A 17,066-nucleotide genomic window follows, 5' to 3' on the forward strand; every position below is an offset into this window, starting at 1 on the left:
CTGCTGATAATCCGAAATTGCACGCGGTTCCCGGCCTTGCACCAGGCAGGGTGACCTTCCCTTCTTAATCGCTCGCTCGCTTAATACAGTTAATTCGTACCCCTTATCAAACACGTGGACTGTGGAAAGGAAAAAAGAACTAATGTGTGTATGTCCCTACCAGCCAGAAATGCTTTTAGCATTCCAGCGCATTTCCTTTCACTCCAGACATGTTTTAAATATATATTACTGGGATACCAGAGATATTACTTCAGAAGCTCATTTTTCACTTTGCATCATTTATTGAGCACTTACTCCTGTCATCAAATAGCCTAACAAAATGTTCAATGCTGATAAAAGTCCGCCGGAGTAATGCACAGCTCCCTGACACTTGATACTTGGATAATTTCCCATTTTTGACCGACATAAACAAGTGTTTGGTCGAATTTTGCCAAATACCCTTCTCGCTCAGGCGGCGCACAGGCCGGGATGGAGGAATGGATCATGGTTCCAGGTGCCAGATCGCAGAGGCCTCACGCTGAGTACCTTCCCGGTCCTGTGACGTCAGCCCTAGGCCCCGCCCCCTTCGACGGAGCCAATCGAAGCGCTGGGGGGGGGCCCTCCACAAACTCGCGCGCACGGGCGCGCGAGCGGCAGACCATGAGGCCAGGCGCGATGGACTTGGCGTTTCCTGGTGTCCAGGGTCAGGCCCAGCTGCCGCCACCCGAAGCGTGGCCGCTGGTTGGCTCCGAGGAGGAGCTCTATGACTGTCCGGATTACTACTACCTGCGCGACTTCCCGGCCTCCGGGGCCGGGCGCAGCAAGGGCCGGACGCGGCGCGAGCGGGAACTGCGCACCAACTGGCGGGTGCCCGGCGGCCACGAGCGCAAGATCGCGCAGAAGCTCCTCAACGGCCAGCGCAAGCGTCGCCAGCGCCAGCTGCAGCCCCGGCCGCGCACCCGTCTCGCCTGAGTGCTGGTGCGTGCGGGCCCGCGCGAGCGCCCTGGTAACGCTCCGGTCCGCCCCCTGCGACTCGAACGGGGCACAGTCGCCCCCTCCTGAGGCTGCCCCGCGTAGCGAGTCATTAGCTGGGCCCCCTAAACTCCCAGCCTGTCTCCCGGCGGCAGTTAAAATTCTACCTTCTGGAATTTTTTAGTTGGGTAGAAGGGGCTAGGAAACGCAGAAAACATCTTTCTAAAAATACAAGTAAGGGATTTACTTCCAGTGTTTATGCACGGACTAAAGAGAATTGATTTTTGTTTTTGTCTGGTTTTCAACAGGATACCCATACCCAAAGGACCTGATGAAAGTATTTTCTCTGACTCCAGCTATAACTCTGGTCCTAAGGGGAACAGTCCATGTTGGTCAACAGAACTTCTTTTCGACATCGCTTAAGTTCAGTATCTTTTCCTCACTGATTGTTAATTAAGTAACATCCAAGTGGGTATGCCTGTTTAGGGTTTTTAATTAAAAGAGCAGCAAGAATGGCATTTTAACTCTGCTGGTGTTTTTTTTAAGTTGCTGTGGTAACTTGTTTCAAGTACACAAATATTTGAGTTCTTATCTGCAAAGAAGAGGTCACAAAGACGAATGTGGGCAGAACAAAGATAGGAATTCTCTGCGCTTTGACCCCACAGCAATCCTTTGAAGCGAATGCTAGCTCCATTTTACGGACGGGATTCTGAGGCACAGAACTCAAGTAACTTTCCAGAGGTCATACAGCTAATTAGAAAACCTGGCATAACAGATACTCAAAAACATTCACTCTTCCCAGCATCACAGTTTTCCTCAACTGTAGACATCCTTCTGTGGTTCAGAACCACCCACAAACTCCATGTCCAAGAACTAGGGTTATAGTTTAAAAATTATGCAGAGTATGGCAGGGTCCCTTTTCTTTCTCTTCACTCTGCATTCAGTCAGGTCTCTGCGCCCAGCGGTGAGTCTTTTGTTGGGGGAGAAGGGTGGTGTTCTGGAAGGAGCAACTTGAATTTTAATCCTAGCTATGGGTGTTCATCAATCTGGCATTCAGCAAACTTCTGAGTGGTAGCTACTTTCAAGTTCCACCATGCTTCAGGTTTTGCATTTGTAAAATGGGAATAATATTGGGTTACCTCGCCAAACAGGATTATAGATAAAATAAATAAAATGTGACACCCTTAAGGGCTTGGCACATAACCGGTGCTCAATAAATAGTAATTATTATTATTATTATTATTTTTGCGGTACGCGGGCCTCTCACTGTTGTGGCCTCTCCCGTTGCGGAGCACAGGCTCCGGACACGCAGGCTCAGCGGCCATGGCTCACGGGCCCAGCCGCTCCGTGGCATGTGGGATCTTCCCAGACCGGGGCACGAACCCGCGTCCCCTGCATTGGCAGGCGGACTCTCAACCACTGCGCCACCAGGGAAGCCCCAATGGTAATTATTTTTAAGTTTACAGAACGTGATCCCTCTTCTCCTTCCTCTCTAGTCACGAGGTCCTTTTTTTTTTTTTGGCCGCACCATGCGGCATGCAAGATCTTAGTATCCCAACCAGGGATGGAACCCTTGCCCCCTGCATTGGGAGTGCGGAGTCTTAACCACTGGACTGCGAAGGAAGTCTTAAATTCTTTCACTCACTTCATTATTTTAAAATGTCTCCAACATTCAGGCAGTGTGGTATGGTAGGAGTCTTCACTTTGGAGTCAAACACCTGTATGGACTTGGGAAAGTTGCTTAAACTCTAAGCATCTGTTTCCTTACCTATAAAATAGGGATGATACAGTACCTATTTCAAGAGTTCTTGTGAGGCATAAATGAGATAACGCACGTAAAGCTCTCAGTGCCTGGTATACAATAGGCACTCAAATAATTAGTAATAATGTCCACATCACCACTGTCTTAGCCTTCAGGATTTTTTCCTTACCCCTAGTCTCCCTCTGCTATATCTCAGACATGTCCAGATTAATCTTCAGAAGACCATTTTAATAATATAAAGATCCTCAGTGCTGCTCTAACCTTGCAGGCCAAAAAGCTTAGATGCCTTATATTGTGCTGCAAATCATCTATTGCATTTCTGGTTTTTTTTTTGGCTGCATCGCGTCTTAGCTGTGGTACATGGGATCTTCATTGCGGCACATGGGATCTTTCCTTGCAGCACGCAGGCTTCTCTCTAGTTGTGGCATGTGGGTTTTCTCTCTCTAGTTGTGCCACGCAGGCTTAGTTGCCTCGCAGCATGTGGGATCTTAGTTCCCCGACCAGGGATGGAACTCGCGTCCCCTGCACTGAAAGGCACTGGACCACCAGGCAAGTCCCCATCTATTGGATTTTCTTAAGTTTGTTTCTCACAACTTCCAAAAACACACTGGTTCATGACACATGTCTTCTGTCCTCTAACTTCACCATATTCAATTCTGCTTCTTCCTTTGAATCTGTGCTGTGCTACTCAGTGTGCCCTTTACAATTTTAATTTTTCTAAAACTAATTTCACCTAAGTGAAAGTGGCACCAAGTGCCACTTTCTCCCAGAAGCATTCATCCACACTGAATGTCCATTCCTTTAAAATCCTTTAGAACTTCATATAAACACCACTTAACCATTTGTTTTATAGTATTCTGTACTTTCAGATCAACAGTTTAATTCATTCATTCATTCTTTTTTGTCTGATATGTGCAAGGCACTATATTCATATAACTATGTCTTAGTTATCCAAAGAAAAAACTGCATTTACAGTGTATGGACCTTAATGTCTTAAACATCTCAGTTCCTACACAATTCCTGCTGTGAAGTACAGCATACCCAGACATCAGCTATGTTAAAGCAACACTGTAAGATGTTCTAACTAGATTTTGCTCATTTTAGATACTAGAGCTTTTAAAATTTACATATGCTCACTGTAGAAGTTATGTGTATTAGTTACCTATTGCTGTGTAACAAATTACTATCTCAGTTTCTGTGGGTCAACAATTTGGGAATGGCTTAGCTGGATGATTCTAACTCAGGGTCTTTCAGGAGGCTGGAGAGGAATTAGGCTCCACCTTTTGAAGGGAGTGTCAAGGAATTTGAGGACATATTTTAAACCACCAATGTAGGTTTAATTATTGTGTGTTCACTTAGACAAATTGGAAAATACAGACAAGCCAAAAAAAAAAAAAAGGAAGGAAGAAAGAAATCACTATCTAATGGATAACATCACTACTGGGATGTATATAATTACAGCCTTTAAAATATAAAAGAACTTTCTCAAAATACAAACATACTATGTATACTACTTTGTAACCTGCTCTTTCACTTGGTGTTTTGTGAAGATACTTCTCACTTCAGATATTCTTTCACAACGTTTTAAATGGCTGCATAGCACTTCATTGTATGTATGTATTATAACTTATTTAACTAATTGTATATTGCAGGACACTTAGGTTATTTCACGTTTTCCCTATTTTATACATTTTGTTAAATCAACATCCTTATGGCTAATTTCTTTCACATTCATGACTTTCTCAAATTCTTAGACATGGAATTTCTGGAACAGAGTTTGCACAGTTTTAAAACTTCTGATATTTACCACCTAATTTCAGTAGAATTTTTATTGCAATCATCAAAAGTCCACTCAGCCAAATATCTGTATCAAATATCTGTAACAATGCCTGCAAGAGTTCGTTGTTCAAATTTTCATCACTGTAATTGCATTTGTTGAGAATGACTGTGATCACTACAGAATAAGTTGGTATATAAATTTTACTAAAGTGTGAACTTCGGCACACCTAACCCACCAAACTGCAAAAGATAGGTAGCAGAATTCTATTTATTTTCAATTCCCACTTTTTTGCTATTCATTTTAACTTTTTACATGTTCTTTTTTTTTGAATAGAGGTAATACATTAACTGTTTCAAAATCCAAGAGATAGAAAATGTTATCAGTAGAAGTCTCACCCCTGTGCCACTGCCTGAAGGCAACCAGTGTTATCAGCTAAAGATATTTTATGCATGGACACTATGGGCTTTTCTCTCCATTTCACAAACAGCACCCTATACTCAATTCTGCCCCTTGCTTTTTTTCTCTTGACAGTTTACCTTGGAAATCATTTCATATCAATACACAGAAAAACTTCTTTCTTTTTTATAGCTGCATATTGTGTGAATGTGCCATAATTTTTTTTTACCTGTATTCTGCTGACAGGAATTTAGATTGTTTAATCTTTTACTATCACAAAATAACCTTGTACAAACATCTAATTTTCTCTCTTCAATTTAGGAATTAGTGACTTAGCTAAGTATGATTAAAATTGTCTCTGTTCTGGTCTGCATGCCTGTCTGTCCAAAGCTCTGCTCATTCTAAGCTCTTCTGGTGCCAGAATGTTCTTTATAAATAAAGTTCCTTTCTCCCATCTCTTTTTATGAATTATCCAAAGGCGAATACAAAGGCTTATCATTTGTAAACCTTTCATTTCTTTAAAAAGTTCTGTGAAAATAAAACTTTGTTTTTCACAAAAGTTTTTTGCATTATTTACCCCTCAGTTCCACAAACATTCTGCTGTTGCTGGAAAGGCTGTGTTAAACTCTGCTACCTTTGGTGGAAGGGGGAAATTTCTGATTGGCATCCAAGCAGAAATGGAGGTTCTACCTCTGCTTTCTCTCCTCCATAAATCCCACCCCACCCCCAAGGACTGTCCCATGAAGCCCCCCATGAAATGCCACTAGTTAACTTGTCCCCTACTGCAGAGGCGCTAAAATGTACTGTTAAAAGCATTTCACACCAAGTATCACTGAAGCACAGATCCTTGGGGCCTTTGCAGTTGCCATTCCCTTTGCCAGGAATGCTCGTACCCTTGATAAACACGAGGCTTGCTTCCGCACTTCCTCAAGGACTCCATTCAAATACTTCCTCTTCAGAGACTCATGCCCTCTCCAACCCCTAACTCCCTACCACCCTTACCCTGCTTTCGCTTCATATCACCACCATCTAATTTATGTAGGTGTTTGTCTCTTGCCTCCCTGAATTTAAACCCCTTGGAGGTAGTCTTATTTCTTGCTCTATTTCCAGAACCTAGCTAGCACTTGGAGATCATTCAGAACATCTCGCTTAATTATCAGTGAACGAATACCATATCAATTACGGGCACAAATTCTATAATATATGAAAGGGGTTTGAAAATGTATGAAATACATAAATGTAAGGCATTATTACTGTCTGAATTTAACTTTTGTTGACTGGATCCACGGACAAAATACAAGTAGAACCAACTCAGCTCTGTCGATCCCTAAAGTTTTCCGTCTTATGTGCCCACATTGTGCCTCAAAAAATATTTACCCAAATGAGTAACTTAATGGTGAGAACGGTTAAGTAACTGGCCCAAGGTCCAGCGACAATCACGCCAGAGCTCTGACTCACTCACTCAAGATTGGAGCTGACCTACCATGTTAATAAGGCAAACGTTTGAAGGTAGTAGCGACGGTCCTTGTGCCCTAGGAAGCAAACAGCTAGCGGTTGTGACTCGCGCTAGGCTCGGAGGACAAGGTCTGCACGACAACCACGGCCACTTCCGGTTTTCTAAACAGTCCTAGCGCCGAGCTCCTGACGTACACCGTGCACGACAAGGCGTCGCCATGACGTCCTGCTCTTCCTGTGACCTTCAGACCCGCGGAGGCGTCGGCGAAAGGAAGGCCTCTGCCTGTGCTCTGATTGGCCGCGCGCTGAGTCCAGCCCCGCCTTCCAACTTCCGCTCTCGCGCGTCGCAGAAGCAGCCAGGGTTTCCTGCGAGTATTGCGTTTGTAGACCCTGCTTCGTCCCGCGTTTAAGATGCCTCGTGGAAGCCGAAGCCGCACTTCCCGCGTAGCCCCTCCGGCCAGGTGAGGCCACCGCGAGGTTTGGGGCCCTGTCGGCGCCGTGACGCAGAGGGAGGTTGCGCTGGGCCTCGGGGCGGCTGGGCGGCGGGGGACTGGGGCGTCCGAAGGTTGGGGCGGCGTGGGCCCGCATCCGGTCGCCGTAAGCTGGTTTGGCTAGTTTTCCCGTTAGTGGCAAACTTGCCAATTTGGAATGTCCATGAATTATTGCTTAAAATACTTAGAGTCCATTTTAAGTTAAAACAGGCCACTTCTAGAAGGAAATGGACATTCCTAAGTGTAATCTGGCTGAAACGTCTAAAATAGCAAGAAGAGCTTCCCTGGTGGCGCAGTGGTTAAGAATCCGCCTGCCAGTGCTGGGGACGTGGGTTCGAGCCCTGGTCCGGGAGGATCCCATGTGTCGCGGAGCTGCTGGGCCTGTGCGCCACAACTTCTGAAGCCCGCACACCACAGCCACTGAAGCCCTTGTGCCTAGAGCCCATGCTCAACAACAAGAGAAGCCATCGCAATGAGAAGCCCGCGCACCACAATGCAGAGTAGACCCCCTCGCGGCAACGGAGACCCAATGCAGCCAAAAATAAGTAAAGTAAATACATAAATTTTTTTAAAAATAGCAAGAAAAAAGTGCAAGGTAGTATAATCAGGAGAAACGATCGTATTTCAATTCAATAAATAATCTTTGAGCACCTTCCAGGAGCAGTGAGCATTCTAAAGGCTCGGCCCAGTAGGGGACACAGTCACTAAGGCCTCACATGTACATGACGTTTTCTAGTTGATAAAATGCTTGTAAAATGTACTGCCAGTTGCACCTCCTGATAGCCTCAGAGGTAGATATTTTCATGTTTTACAGGAATAAGGAAACTGGAGACTCAGAATAAGTGAGTTGTCCAAGGTCATGCCACCAATAAGTAGAGAAGCCAGGTCTTAGACCTGAGTTATCCGGTGACAAATTCAGGACATTTAGCAGAGGACCACGTTGCTTCTCTAGACTAAGATGAATTGTGTTCAAACTGCGTGCTAGGAGCGTAGGGAAGGAGTTCACGTAATGGAAAGACGCTGCTATCCAAAGGAAGGGAAACCACAATATAAAAATGCAGAAATCTTCTGTGTGAAAGATTTTTGGAACAACATTGGACATATTAGTGAAATTTTGAAGGCATCCAAATGTTCTACAGATGGGAAATAGTTGAAATCAGTTTAGGTATAACAGTTCAGGCAAGTCACTTCCACTTACTGGGCTTCAGTTTTCTAATCTGTAAAATGAAGGAATTGGATTAGTTTATTTCCCCAGATAACTATCTTTCCGTGTTCATTCAGTTGTTACCAGCTTAGTGAGACCTCCCTTGACTGTCTTAAAATTGCAGTATCCCACAACATGCTGCCCTCGCTCTCAATATTTTTCTTAACATTTATTTGATCCCTCAATAGGATGTCAGCTCCACGAAGGTAGAGGCTTTTGTCTCATTAACAGTTATATTGATTTTTATGACATTGGAATGACTGTGTTCTCTAAAGATACTATAGACTTGGTGAATACATGGAAATGGTTGGAAAAAAGCAGGGAAAAAAACATTTATACTTGGTGATTACAACCGTAAAAGGTTAAAGTGAAAATGATGTAAATAGTTCAGGGAATTGTGTTCTGTAAGGTTTTCTTGTATGTATGTAGTATTCGCATTTAATAATTTAAAATGAAATCCTGAGGTTATTTTAATATACAAGGGGTTTTCGTTTGTTTGTTTGTTTATTTAAGTTGACAATTTCCTGGGACTTCCCTGATGGTCCAGTGGTTAAGATTCCTTGCTCCCAATGCAGGGGGCCTGGGTTCAGTCCCTGGTCAGGGAACTAGATCCCTCATGCCGCAACTGAAGATTCCACATGCTGCAACTGAAGATTCCACATGCTGCAACGAAGATCCCGCGTGCCGCAACTAAGACCCGTACAGCCAAATAAATAAATATTATTTTTAAAAAAAGAATATAGCATCGACTTAATATCCTGTTGGATTTATTAAAAAAAAAAAAGTTGACAATTTCCAAACTTGGTTGGGAGTGGGAACTTTATACTTTCTGTTCCTTTCTTTCACAGCCGGGCGCCTCAGATGAGAACTGCACCCAGGCCAGCGCCCGCAGCTCAGCCACCAGCAGTGGCTCCACCATCTGCTGTTGGCTCACCTGCTGCTGCTCCTCGGCAGCCAGGTCTGATGGCCCAGATGGCAACCACTGCAGCCGGCGTGGCTGTGGGTTCTGCCGTCGGCCACACTCTGGGTCATGCCATCACTGGTGGCTTCAGTGGAGGAAGTAATGCTGAGCCCTCAAGGCCTGACATCACTTACCAGGTAAGATTTGGGGCAGCATTCTCTTCGGTGGTGTATTTATGAGAAAACCTAGTTAGTTGTAAGTGCCTTATGTATTGGGACTGTCTGCACCTGTGGAGAATGGTTTATCCATATTTGGCAGCAGTTGAGTTAGTACCTTACTTAGGCCAGCGTCAGAGAGTCCTGGACAAATGGTATTTCTTCTCAAGGAGTAGAATTGCGGCAGTTCAACCTGATGGACTGTCAGACAGCCACTTACCCCTCATTTTAAATATTTTGAGGGATTCCCGGGTGGTCCAGTGGTTAAGACTTGCTGCTTTCACTGTCGTGGGCCTGGGATTCAATCCCTGGTTGGGGAACTAAGACCCCAGAAGCCGTGTGGCCTGGCATAAATAAATGAATGAGTGAATATAAATATGTACACATATACATATATGTATATACATATATATGTTGTGTTTGTCATGGTCACACTTAACTAATTCAGTCTCAATCTTTGTTAAGTGTTCAGAAATCTTTTTGATGGCTCTGTGCTCTCTCATCTCTTACCTGATATTTGCCACTGCCCTTCTTTCTGAGATACGTGAATTTTCTCCTCTAAGGAGCATGGGTGTATACTCTACTGTATTTCTGATGTACTTAAAACTCTCATCCATCTATTTTTCTGTAGTAGGCCCATTTTTTCCTCCATGAAACATCATTGAACCACTGGTCTTTAGATGCCCAGATAACCACTTAATTTGCATCTTTGTTCATGAATCTTTCTGATGACAACTGGGATTTTTGTTAAAGCTCATTTCTTTCTGCCTTTAATTTTTTTCACTGTCCACATTATTAGATAGAAACTTTAATTTGCATCTGGTTCTAGTTCTGTTCCCCCAATTAACCTCAAAGAGTGGTTATTGCTCTTTGTTCGGGTATAAGTCTGATTTCCATTCATTCATTCATTCATTTATTTTTGGCTGCGTTGGGTCTTCGTTGCTGCGCGTGGGCTTTCTCTAGTTGCGGCGAGTGGGGGCTCCTCTTCATTGTGCGCAGGCTTTGGGAGGGGGCTACTCTGCTGCTCGTTACAGTGGCTTCTTGTTGCAGAGCACGGGCTCTAGGCACGCGGGCTCAGTAGTTGTGGCTCACGGGCCCTAGAGTGCAGGCTCAGTAGTTGTGGCTCACGGGCTTAGTTGCTCCACGGCATGTGGGATCTTCCCGGACCAGGGCTCAAACCCATGTACCCTGCATTGGCAGGCAGATTCTTAACTGCTGCGCCACCAGGGAAGTCCCTGATTTCCTTTCTTAACAGTCCTGAATGTTATGCCTTTGCAGGAGCCTCAGGGAACCCAGCTGGCACAGCAGCAGCAGAATGGCCCATGCCTTTTTGAGGTGAAACAGTTTTTGGAGTGTGCCCAGAACCAGGGTGACCTTAAGCTTTGTGAAGGTTTCAGTGAGGTGCTGAAACAGTGCAGACTGGCGAACGGTAGGTAATAGATACATCAATCCATGGTTGAACTTGCATCTGCTTAATTCACTGAATGGTACCCCTGGACCTTATAAAACTTAGGGAGTCTGTGTTTAATAAATTAAACTGACAAATTAGAGGAGATTTTGTTTAAATTACTCTAAAAATAATCTAACAAGGAGCTGGTCCAGAGTTTTCTAGTCATTATCTTAGGCTTTTACCTGCTTAAGGAAGAATCAGATTCAGTTACGTTCTGAATCTGATTCTTTCTTAGGCGGGTATAGATTAGTGTGCCAAGATCTTATTGTGGTTATTGCATAGCCTTAGTGCTGATTTCACCAAAGGCCAGGAATGAGCACAAGATCTGATAGAGCATTGTCATTCTGCACACCTCGTTTGAGAGAGACAAGTTTATTAAATCCCTCGGTGGGACTTAGAGATATAGGTTCTCTGGAATGTTGGCAGTCAACTTGTTTTTGTGTGATTTCCTCCTATCAATCTAAGAGTTCACCACCTATTAAAAATGATTATTTTCATTTTCCCGCCTGCATTTTTATTTATTTATTTATTTATAGTTCTGCAGATTTTATTTAGAAACTTAGAAAGGGTTTTTGTGGATAAATCTATAGTTGATTCTCATGGAGTCAGAGTATATTTAATATATACAGAGTCATTTTTCAGACTTCTTATACTGAATTGGTCTAGGCCAGAGGTTGACCACCTATGGTCCCTTTACCAAAGCCATCCTGACACCTGTTTCTGTAAGTAATTTTATTGAAACACAGCCATCTCCTATTCATTTAGGTGTTGTGTATAGCTGCTTTCCATGGCAAAGGAAGGGTTGAGGAGTTGTGACAGAGACTATATGGCCCACAAAGCGAAAAGTATTTACCTGATTGTTTACAGAAAAACGTTTTAAAACCCTGGTCTGGGCTAGTGGTTCTCAAAATTCCCCACCTTCATTTATGTAGGAAATAGGGATGGGGAGAAGTTAATCCTTATAGGTGGTCGAACTGTGGAATTAAGACATTGCATGGCCAAGTTTATCAGAAGTCTTTGATGAAACTATGTCTGATACCAAAGTAACTATATTTCTGCTTCAAAGTGTAGAGTTGAAGTTTTATTGGTTGCAGTCTTAAACAGCTTATGAAAGAAACTAATAACCTTGGGCTTCACCCCTGCTTTCATAATTTGGAGGACTTTGGTTTTGTTGAGAATATGTAGCTAGTGCTCTTCTAACAAACCTTTTCTGTTTGCAGGGTTAGCTTAATCAAGAAGTTCCCGTTGAAGGCCTGAAAAATCATCTCTCATGACCAGGTTGATTTAGCATTAAAAATATAATTGATAGTGAAGATATAAAGTGTGAAGCCACCAGTTAACCGCTCCTCAATCATTAGTAGCTTTTGTGCTTCAGGATTGCAGTGGAAGAGGGTATTCTCACCATATAGAAGCTCCCTGAGATGATATTGAGTTTGGGGCTAGGCGAATGTTTGTGTGGCCTCTTAAACATGCTTTTGTTTGTGAATTAATTAGAATAAAGTGATTTTATTTCCAAATGTGTCTCTTAAGTATAAGGTTATAAATCACATATGGTATACACATGGTGAACAGATTGCATTTTGCAGAAGAACACAGTTGTCTCTACATGTCTTTATGTGTATCTAGTCTGTAGTCTCTGGATATTGAAGTAGTGGCCGCCTGGAGGATCTGGCAGAGCTTCCTGAGGAGCTTTGGTAGAGGAATAGTTATGTAAGGAGTAGCTCCCTAGCAAGCATGCTGCTCATTAAAAAGATTCCAGGTGCTACAGGCCTTTGGAGCCAATGTGCAGTAAACTGAGCAGTAATGAAACTAAAATACTAACTGTTGTAATCAGGTGAATGATACAGGAAATGTGGGAGCAGACCCATTACATGTGTGGGCTCCCTGTGGCACTACACGTCATTGTTAACCTAGATTATCCAATTTTTTGGTTGGAGATGAAAATTCATTCTCTTAATATAGGCAGTTTCCCTGCAGATTTTTTTTTTTTTTTAAAAGGACAACATTGGAAGATTTGGGATACTACTTTATTTTTTTATTTTTATTTTTTTGCGGTACACGGGCCTCTCACTGTTGTGGCCTCTCCCGTTGCGGAGCACAGGCTCCGGACGCGCAGGCTCAGCAGCCATGGCTCACGGGCCCAGCCGCTCCGCGGCATGTGGGATCTTCCCGGACCGGGGCACGAACCCATGTCCCCTGCATCAGCAGGCGAACTCTCAACCACTGCACCACCAGGGAAGCCCCCTGCAGATGTTTTTATTGTACTTAAGGCATTGTAGCTTTCTCTTCCTGAAAGACTCAAGTTGCCCTCTCCAAGCTGTCTTAAGTCCATGTTGGACTCAATTTGGGGGGCATCACTTTTTTTTTTAAATGAACCCGGCTCCATCCCTCACAAAGAGCTCAAAATTTCATTTACTTCTGGGAGTTGACCTCCAGTCTCCATTATGCTCTGCAGTTTTCCTACTTTCAAATATACCTTTCAGAGTTTCCATTATCTGATTTTTTTTTCCCTCTCTGTTACTGCAAGGTAAATGAAGTGCTGTTGAGTAAGTGAATTATTCAGTTGTTACCTCGTCCTCAGCGGTGTTCTTGGAGTGCTCCATTCTGTACCTAATTATTCACTTCCTGAAAGAGGCCAAGACTACCTTGCTCAAGGACCTAAATGACCACAGACAATTCACTACTGGCCAGTCCCCCAGCATATTCCCTCCTGGGTTCATCATTGGGCTCTTGCCCATTTTCCTAAAGGCTCAGGACTTCTGAGTTCATAGTGTTAACGCCCCTTATATCCAAGGCGTGATGCTCTATGGTGGGTACCCAAATATGGTTGAATCACTGAGTCAAAGGAAAATGAACCACTGACAATAAAATGCAAGAGTCTGGCTGACCTGGCCTGCCTCTGATGGGAGCCATGGCTACACAGAGAAGGTCACAGGGAATAATCCACCAGGTGTATTGGCCTTTTGCCCTAAAGTCAGAAGGGATTTTTGTCATGTATTGAAAGTGTAAGCCAGCAGGCGTCTGCAGCTTAGAATCGGGGAAAAAGGCTTATTGACAGTAAGTAAAAGGAGAATTCAGTGTTTTCATCTTTGGAACCAGATGTTGCATCTCGATAAGCTGGAGGCCTGTAAGGATAGGGACAAAGTCATTTACCAACTCCTATATAACAGTTCAGCACAGTATTTCCCCAGAGCGGAGGAGATGGCGAGTGTGATACAATGGAAAGAGCACGTGAGCCTACATCTGAGGTTCACCTAGGCCCTCCTACTCACCTCATCGAGCAAGTCACATTCTCTCTAAAGTTGGCTTAATACCAGAGTTTTGGGGGCCCAATGAGAGTGCATATGAAGTGCATTGTAAAATGCTCATTAAATGGGTTTTTGTGGGCTCAGCACCTGTATGAAGCAGTGTATTACCCCTTTCTTCGTTTGGTATATTAGAAGAACCAGGGGTTTGAAGAACAGGTAGCTTTAGAATGAGGGTGAGCATTTAAAAAGTGTCTGCTTATGTGCCAGCATGTTGCATACATTATTTCCAGCTCTGTCAGCCTCTTAAGCTAGACTCACACCGATGAGGACCCTCACCCAAACAGCCTAAAGCCACACACGGTTAGAGCCCATGTGCTTTTCCTGGCACATGGAACTCCTCTCATTCATTAGAAACTGCAGGCTGAAGTTAAGGATGAAATGGAGGCAGATCAGAGATGGAGTCTCCCTAGCCTTTGAGGTCTGCATTGGGTCAGGCAGGCACGCAGACTAGCTGAGCGGGTCCCTGTAGCAGCCAGGGCTGCAGGGTGGGCACACCAGTGTGCTGGGGTGTCTCCAGGGCTCTGCTCTCAGCACACACAGGAATGGCTCCCAGAGAAGCCAGCGTGTTCCCAGCAAGCTGGCTTTATCTCCTCTAAGCCTGGAGGTTGAGTGAGCTCCACAGGGAAGATGGGTCACCTTGTGCTGTCCTGCCTGCTCCCAGGCCACCGGAGCTTCCCTCACCCTCCACCAGAGGTCACCCCTGCGGAGCCTTGGCCCCGACTCGTGCACTGTCACGCTGGGCCTTGGCCTGCACCCCAGCTTTGCAGCTGGGATTTATTTTTGGCACATCAGCCTTCCGTCCTCAAGTAGCAAAGCCTGAAGGAAGAGCAGCAAGATATCCTGTTCTGGCCACAAGCGTCGGCTTGGGACACGCTTCAGCCCTCTGTTGTCCCCTGTCCCCAGGGGGCTCCTGGACCTTTGGGATTCCTGTCACGTTCATTCCAGGGCCTGCGAGGACATAGAGGTGAGTAGCTGTGTGGGGAGCGGGAGAGGCTGTGGCATAGGGAAGACAGAACCCCCCACATCCCTTAGACCCACCTCTCCCTGCTTCTGAAGGTACGTGGGCCCAGAAGCATGGCAGCACTGATTCTCTAAGTTTCAGGGAGGGATGTCATGTTCCAAAAAGGACCAGGCTACCTACTCCTGTTTGGGGACCCTTTCCAAAGGCATCTTGGTAAGGCATGGGGAATGCAGGCAGGGGCAGTGGACAGAGGCGCGAAGTTGGCCCCAGGTTAGGCCTAGAGTAAGGGGATGAGGCAAGATAGACCTCCGCCACCCACCCCAGGAGAGGGAGTGTTGCTGGGGCTCAGTGGGGCTGGTTGTGCCAGGGAACGGGCCCCGACGGGACGGCATCCCGGGCTGGGTCCACATACGCCGTCTGTGCGGGGAGGGCTGCAGGAAGGGAGAGACCTTTCCTTACCCAGCTTTGGGAGGTGGGGGGAGGAGGGGGAACAGATGCCCCTCGTGGGAACTTTAAGCGGCTTACCAGGAATTGGGCTCGTTTTTATGGGGAACAGACACTCCAGTGCTCAGCTGGGGTTGCTGACGGGGGTGGAGCAGAGACAGCTCCAGAGCCTGCTGCTGGCAGAGGAGACTTGTTATTCTAATCCTTCCTCTGGTAACCAGGCACCCAGCAGTGGGGACACCAGCCTTCCTGGAACAGCCAGCCTGTCCTGAGGCAGCCAGGGCTGCTGCTTGGCTGGTCAGCAAATGGGCCTCTTTGACAGGCCAGACCTTCTTGGACCCAGAAAGGGCGGTGGAAATGGGACCAGAGGCATCTTTGGCCCTGCTGAGAGGCAGCTCGTGCCCATTTTCTATCTGTCCCTCTTCCTGTTGGTACAGCATTTTCTCCATTCCTCAAATCCTCCGTGTGAGGTAGGAGTTCCGTACCCAGTGGCCTCTGTGTTCCTGAAGCAAAGCCGGCCAGCTCCTCTGGGTCTAGGCCTGAGTGTCCTGGCTCCGTTCTGCCCCACACTGCAGCAGGACCACTCAGGGCTCATTGGCCATCGTTAGGTAGGACACAGGGCATTCTGAGGACATGGCCATCCTGCTGGCAGGAACCTGGACCAAAGGGACACCTCCAGCCATTGACTTATATCTACGGAGCAGCACCTGTGACACACCTGCACTGGGCACAGTGGGGAGGGATGGTTGGGATGATCTAGAGATGATCACGGTGGGACAGAGATGAGAGAACAAGTGATAGCAGAGGCTGGGACCAGGACTCACCCATCAAACTCTGCCTCCCTCAGAGCACCTGGCACAGTACTTCTCAGAGTATGAAAGGAAGAAAGGAAGGAGGGAGGACGGAAGGAAGGAAGGGTGAAGGAGGGACAGTGATCACAAAAACTAAGGGCAGAATGGGTGAAGAAGCAGCAATGGGAAGCACAGCAAGGCTGTCGCAGAAGGAGGGGTGTTTTCTGGGTAGGACAGTTACAAGTGGGGGAGATAAGGAGAGGTTATGGGAGCAGCATATTTGAAAATGAAACCATGAAGCTTCTCACCTTTTCCAGAAGTGCAGAGAGGAGGCCGAGGAAAAGCAGGACCAGCCACGTCGCCTCAAAGAGGAAAGGAAAGAGCACTTTAATTTGTCCTTCGCAGAGTTTCTCGGTGGTGCTTTCTAAACTCAAGCGTGTGCTGGCCCTGTCAGAACTAACCTTGCAGCCCGGTGGCCCGATTCCTGCCTCGAGCCTGGGCTTGGGCCTGGCTGCGCATCTGTTGCTCCTACCGGGGAGCAACAACTAACAACGAGAACATGCGGGGAGCCACATGGTCACCTGGGGTCACGGGAGCTTACAGCCAGTGGGGAGAAGCAAGTTGGGCTCTTTGCAAAGCTTTTTTAAAAATTCATAAATATTTATTTTGAATATTCACAAGAGGCCAGACCGATGCCAGGAAATACACAGACAAGGGAGAGGGACTTCCCTGGCAGTCCAGCGGTTAAGACTCCACACTTCCAGTGCAGGGGGCACGGGTTCGATCCCTGGTTCTGCTGGGTGCCTGGTTACCAGAGGAAGGAACTAAGATCCCACATGCTGTGCAGTGCAGCCAAAAAAAAAAAAAGGGAGAAATGGTTTCAGCCCTCAAAGAGCACACCCCCCAGGTCAGGAAGGCTGACTGCTTCTTTCTGTTCCCCTCTTTAAGGAGCTGAAC

General features: G+C 45.9%; 2 protein-coding genes across 2 annotated transcripts; both read left to right on the forward strand.

The window, feature by feature from the left end:
- Positions 1 to 624: 624 nt before the first annotated feature.
- On the forward strand, positions 625 to 980 carry NUPR2 (nuclear protein 2, transcriptional regulator). The gene has a single exon (XM_082857593.1). The coding sequence runs from the start codon at positions 640 to 642 to the stop codon at positions 949 to 951; it is 312 nt and encodes a 103-aa protein (XP_082713719.1). The 5' UTR covers positions 625 to 639; the 3' UTR covers positions 952 to 980.
- A 5,697-nt stretch (positions 981 to 6,677) lies between these two features.
- CHCHD2 (coiled-coil-helix-coiled-coil-helix domain containing 2) lies at positions 6,678 to 12,122 on the forward strand. The gene is made up of 4 exons (XM_082856652.1): positions 6,678 to 6,805; positions 8,888 to 9,137; positions 10,434 to 10,584; positions 11,826 to 12,122. Exons 1-4 carry the CDS (start codon positions 6,756 to 6,758, stop codon positions 11,834 to 11,836), a joined length of 462 nt encoding a protein of 153 aa, XP_082712778.1. The 5' UTR covers positions 6,678 to 6,755; the 3' UTR covers positions 11,837 to 12,122.
- The last annotated feature ends 4,944 nt before the right edge of the window (positions 12,123 to 17,066 follow it).

Source organism: Leucopleurus acutus (genome assembly GCF_964270905.1).
Source record: "Leucopleurus acutus genome assembly, chromosome: 16".
NCBI lineage: Eukaryota > Metazoa > Chordata > Mammalia > Artiodactyla > Delphinidae > Leucopleurus > Leucopleurus acutus.